This window comes from Sparus aurata, chromosome 24 (assembly GCF_900880675.1).
Source record: "Sparus aurata chromosome 24, fSpaAur1.1, whole genome shotgun sequence".
NCBI lineage: Eukaryota > Metazoa > Chordata > Actinopteri > Spariformes > Sparidae > Sparus > Sparus aurata.
Genome location: NC_044210.1, coordinates 17,095,016 through 17,101,015, shown reverse-complemented (window position 1 = coordinate 17,101,015; position 6,000 = coordinate 17,095,016). Strand labels below are relative to the sequence as shown.

Below are 6,000 nucleotides of genomic sequence, written 5' to 3'. Positions count from 1 at the left end.
CTAACCAAGGAGTTAGCATCGACAAAAAATACAATTCTTTTATGATTAAATTGTGGGACATTTAATTATGTATTTCTATGTCGCAACCCCGGCTCTACGAGGCACAATGGTAGTTTGAGCTAGGAGCTAAAACGTCTTATTTTAGTGTGCTAACATTTGTCAATTAGCACTTAACACAAACTACAGTTGAGGCATCAACGTCTTTAATCATACATGTATGTGTCTTTTTATACTGGAGTAGTATATATTTGAGAGCAGGTTCTGTATATTGTTCTTATAAAAATCAATTGCATCAATCAGTAATTATGAAATGATCATTCTATTGAATTAACGATAGACACGTTTTAAAGACCAGGCCTGTTGTTAGGCTCTCTAACCAGAACATTTAGAACATCTAACTACTGTATTATGGGTCAGTACATCCTCACAATAGTGTGTCTCATACAAATTTAAACAACTGGGCGTTAACCTTTTGACATAACTCTCAAGTTTAAACTTTAAACCAGTGTCATGAATATCCAGCACTGTGGAAAGAAAAGGTCAGGAGATAATCAGGACCACTTAACGAGATAAATAGTTTATCATGGAATGCACTTCCATGAAAGCGTCTATGTGCTTGAAGTCTTTGTGACTATTTATTCAAACTGACTAAGACAAACCAACAAGTCTTTGTGATATATCAATTAGCTATTTAAAGCCTTAACTGCTTAAAATGTCAAGTGTCAGTTTCTGTTTAAATGACAGGCTGCTGATATAACAGGAGGATGAGTGCTGCTGTTGGTTTGTATTCAGCTGAGCTACATCTGAACCATGAAACCAGTAAAATGAAAAGTCAAAGGAAAAATGTAAAGATTAAAAAACAGCTGGTAATTAAATCATTGCACTCCAATATGTGGCTTATTCTTTGCATTTCAAACTCCTGAGTCAATATTTAAAAGGCTATTTTAAAGTACAGTAATTTAAAGTAAACACCCCAAACATACAAAATCCCAACATGTCACGAGTATTTATGTGTTTGTTTATACATTTGTCATGACTTCTTTTGGTTCTCCCATTTTTTGCACTGTTCACTGTTGATTTTTCTCCCTTGTTTTGTGCTGCAACACTTAATAAATAAATGATATTGATTTAAGTATTATAACTAAAACAGTAGAAAGAGTAACATTTGTGGTATTTTTTTCATCTGTGTCCTCATTCAGCACATTCCTTTATTAATATTGTATTGTATCCTAATCATACCTATAGTTACCCCCAAACACCATCTATAAAATAAACATTAACCATTTGGGGGCTTATTTTGTGGTCTCCAGATGTAAAAACTATCCCTGAATCGCCCAGTTTAATTTCATTTTAGCCAGATATAATACTTACTTACAGAAAAAAATCGTCTGTAAAATAAATAAATAGATAAATAAACAAATACCGTACATAAAAATATGATAAAAAAACAAAAAAACACCGGTGCAGTGTGAGCTGTGCTTTTGTTTTGAAGACGTACTTCCGTCACGCTTGCATTTTGAAGGTCTTTACCGGAAGTGCTAGCTAAAAACAACGCTAGCTTCTAATAGACGTTTTAAACCCGGAAGACGTTGTAAACAAACTGAGTTTGACAACAAAACAAGCAAATGAAGCATGTTATATTGTCGTAATGAGATTAACAAAGCTGTGAGTAAATCAGCTTTATATTTAATGTAAAGAACATGGAGGACGAAGAGCGGCGACGGCTCGGAGGAAACCCGGACTGGATGTCCCGTCTGCCGGGGGAGCTGCTGGATGTTCCGCTGTGGAACCTCGCTTTACCCGGTAACACAGAAATACTGGAGAGAAGTCGGGTGAAATGGGATATTATGGGAAAATAGTTGAGCCTGCAATTAAAATAGACAACTACAGATTGGTGTTTTTTAGTTATTATCATGTGTCTTCCATATCCGGTTACATTTGCAACCAAAATAGTGGTGGGATGTTTTTCTTCTGTTTATGTCCAAAAGTATGTGGACACTATTGTCATGTGACTTTACGTGACTCACTCCAGGGAGTCACGACAGCATGTCCTTCTGTCTGGATGTGTCCTCTCCCGTCCTGAGGTCAGAGCCCGGCTTCCTCAGACTGACCGACAGGCTGTTTCCCTGCTGGACTCGACCCTGTGTCTCCCGCTGGGCCACCACACAGGTACAAACCACACATACAACATTTTTCATTAGCTTCCATGTGTTGTGACCCAGTGACTCCAAACCAACGCCGAATTGTTTTACTAAATGGAACAAATAAGACACACTTCATTTTATTATATTTTAAAGCTTCTTCTATTTTATATTAATATTTATAATGAAAATTAAGCACTTTTTAAATTAGATTCCATGTGTTGTGAGCCAGTGACTCCAAACCAACGCCGAATTGTGTTACTGAATGTAACAAATAAGACACACCTGTTTTTTGTTTAATCACATTTTACTGCTTTTTTATATTTTAAATGAATGTTTATTATGAAATTTGAGGATTTTCATCTTCAATAGCTTCCATATCTTCTGACCCAGTGACTCCAAACCTAAGATGAATTGTATTACTGGATTGGACAAATAAGACACACCTGTTTTTATTACATTTCATGGCTTCTTCTATTTTATATCAATATTTTTTATCCAAATGTATCTGACAATAAACAAAAATACTCATATTGTGTCTCAAAACTGTAAACGCATGTTGTTCACTTTGTTACATCTACTTTGACAATTTTTTAATATTAATTTCCTTTCTCTTCTTTCTGTGTGTGTGTGCAGCAGTCCGTCCTCAGTGATCAGTGTGATCTTGGAATTCGTTTCTTGGACCTGCGGATCGCCAGGAAGCCAAAAGGAGGCAGCAAATTGTTCTTCGCCCACGGGATCTACACACTGATGACTGTGAAGGTACACACGCACTTGCACTGGCATCACATTATATATAGTTTAAAGTTTGACCAGGATTGTACTGAACCTCCTGAACTTTGTGTGTGTGTGCAGGAGGCTCTGGATGAACTGGCTACCTGGTTGGACGCTCATCCAAAAGAGATTGTGATCATTTCCTGCACTCATTTTGAATCGCTGACAGATGAAGATCACATCCAGCTGGTGGAGTTCATCGTCATGCTGTTTGGAAACAAACTCTGCTCTTCACAGGTACCCTGACTGGTAGAGAGACAGAGACGGGAGAATTGTTTTATTAACTAATCTGTTAGTCCAGTGACAAGCTGATTCATCCAAGAAGGTTTTGATAAATGATGACTACTTAATTGGTCCATGTGTTGATACACAGGAGGATACTCCCACGCTGCGATCCTGTTGGTCCAGAGGTCAGCAGGTTGTTGTTTCCTATGATGACCAGCAGATGGTGATGCAGCACCCTGAGCTGTGGACTGGAGTACCTTACTGGTGAATAAATACACAACAGGGACACTGAAAGCTTTTATCTCAAATAATTCCAATTGTAATACATGTTTCTCCCCATTTTTATATAGTTATGTGTCATAAATCAACGCCCAGAATTATCACACAGAATTGACCAGTTTTGCTAATTTAGGTTACTATAAGAACTTACACAACCATGAAACCACCAATCATATTACTTTATATTGTATTACTTATTTAAATATTATTACTGCAGCTGCATTGACATTTTAAGAGCATTTTACTGATGCAACTGGTGGTGGTTAAGCTAATATGCTCATAAAATGAGTAAACTGGAATGTTGGTGTATAAAACTGGTCTAAAAACAGTGAAAAATGTCAATTCACTCGTTTTATTCGACCAAGAGATGGTCGAGCTCTTCAGTCAAATAGTTTTGTGTGAAAGCCAAAAACTTAAACTTAAAGTTGAATCTGTAAAGCAAATAAAAAACAATTCAAACGTTAAACTAACTGGCCTCATGGGGTCGCTCTGATTCCAGGTATGCCGACAGCCCCGACCCTAAGAAGGTGATCGCCTACCTGGAGGACCAGCAGCGTGGAGGAAGACCAGGTAAACAGTGGTAGAAGAAGAAATCAAATAACTGTCCTGCATTCAAAATGTTGAAAGTGGCTCCTGTGAATGACGATCTCGTCAAGATGAAGCTGTCTAAACTACTTTATATAGTATTAGTATTTTAGTGTATAATAATGCATCATGCAACATGATTTCTTTAACCCTTTAGTGATTTTCTTGTTTTCCAGCTGGTTTCTACGTCACCGGTCTGAACCTGACTGAAGACGCTCCCTACGTCCTCCTCCACCCCTTCCAGAACATGAGGAAGATGACGATGAAGGCTCTCTCGCTGCTGCTCCGCTGGGCGAGCGAGCAGCGGCCGGGTGGCGAGGTCGCCGGGGTCAACATCGTCTGCTGCGACTTTGTGGAAGTCAGTCAGTTCTGCTCACTTGTGATTGACTTGAACTCTAAACTACTCGCTGCTCGTCCTGTCTGCACGGAGACGCCAAAATGATCCAACACGTAGAAACAAATTGATGAAGTCTGTTTATTTTTCTTTTATACCTTTGAAATGTGTCTGATGATGTAAATGTTGATTTTTGTATCATATCTCATCATATCTGTATGTTTCATTCCTGTCTTTTGTACATTACACAAAGTATTATCGTATTCATTTCAAATACATTCACTTTCTATTTTTGTATTTGTGTTTTTATACACATTCTGTTGCTTTGTCGACCAATTTTTGAATACACTTTAATACATTATATAAATAGATACTTTTGTATATTTTGACTCTTATTGTTTTAGCTTTTCATGTTTAATGATATTAGTAATCACATAATACTTAGTAGAGAATAAAGCCTTGATTTCACCTACAGACAGCAGTGCATATTAATAAAAAACAAAGAATACAACACAGAATAAAAACTGTTTCCAATGTGAAAGTACAAGAATAAAAGCTGGGGGACTTGGCCTTAAAAAATAACATTTAGTCCTGCTGTTGGTTTAGAAACCAAAAAGTAAACAATAAATAAATAAATAATGCCATCGGTCAAGTTCATCTTTAACTTTGTTATTGTGGATTTTGTCTTTTTTTTTGGTGCAGGGCGATGTAGAGAGTCTTTAACATTAACTGTACAAAATCATACAAAAATAACAATTACACTTCTTGAATTTTTCAGTATAATTATTTATAAGATGTTGTCACATTTGTATTATTAACACTATATCAATATTTTTTTTAAATACCTTGGTTATCATCGATACTGTAAATTTGAGACACGCACCTACACGCTACATACATATGGGAAACCATTGAGAAAAAACTAAATGCAGGTTTTAGTTGCTTAATGCAGAGCTTTCCTTCTCAAAACCATTTGAATGAAGTCAAAAAAGCAGCGTCATCAAGTTAATACAAGGCTATTTGAGATGGCAAAGACAAATTTGTCCTTTGTCTTTAACACAAGGACACAGACGAGTCAATCGACAAGAACCCAAAACCAGGAAGGAGTGGTTCAATGAACTCACAGTCGAAAGTGTAAAGGTGGATCTGAGCATCAGATAAAACTGTGTAGAAGGACAGAGTGCCTGCAGGCCAGTCTAGATACACCCCGACTCTGTTGGAAGCTGATGACGGAGGAGTGAGAAGAGCCGTTCTTACATTATTGTGCCAGGCGTAGTAACCCTTATCAGTGAGCTCCAGACTCCAGGACTTGTCATTCCAGCCAAGCCGGCTGCCATCACGGGCTCCTCTCCGCCTGAGTCCATGGTAAGTCACTCCTATATCAACCCCTGTTTCCCAGTCCACCTCCCAGTAACAGCGCCCCGTCAGGCCAGTTGTACACAGTAGCTGGTAGCACCAGTCGAATCTGTCTGGGTGATCAGGATACGGCTGCTTCTCCATCGACAGCATCACTTTGCACTTGTTCTCAGACAGGAGGACATTTTTGTGTGCTGTGTTTGGATCCAACGTGAGTTCACAGATATCTGACAGAGAGAAAAACGAAACATATTTCATGAATGTCATTGAATTGTCACACGAATGGACTTTAAGTTAAATCCAATT

At 37.9% G+C, this 6,000-nt stretch overlaps 2 protein-coding genes across 2 annotated transcripts in view; one reads left to right on the top strand and one right to left on the bottom strand.

Moving 5' to 3' along the window:
- The first annotated feature begins 1,530 nt into the window (after positions 1-1,530).
- LOC115577239 (PI-PLC X domain-containing protein 1) lies at positions 1,531-4,727 on the top strand. The gene is made up of 7 exons (XM_030410225.1): positions 1,531-1,803; positions 2,033-2,169; positions 2,778-2,903; positions 2,997-3,152; positions 3,289-3,404; positions 3,919-3,989; positions 4,181-4,727. Exons 1-7 carry the CDS (start codon positions 1,701-1,703, stop codon positions 4,444-4,446), a joined length of 975 nt encoding a protein of 324 aa, XP_030266085.1. The 5' UTR covers positions 1,531-1,700; the 3' UTR covers positions 4,447-4,727.
- The window catches only part of LOC115577227 (NACHT, LRR and PYD domains-containing protein 12-like), a 55,339-nt gene continuing 53,804 nt past the window's right edge, over positions 4,466-6,000 (bottom strand). The window contains exon 18 of the mRNA XM_030410207.1: positions 4,466-5,921. Within this exon, the coding sequence (XP_030266067.1) occupies positions 5,392-5,921 (530 nt within the window). The 3' untranslated portion in view covers positions 4,466-5,391. The remainder of the gene's footprint in view (positions 5,922-6,000) is intronic.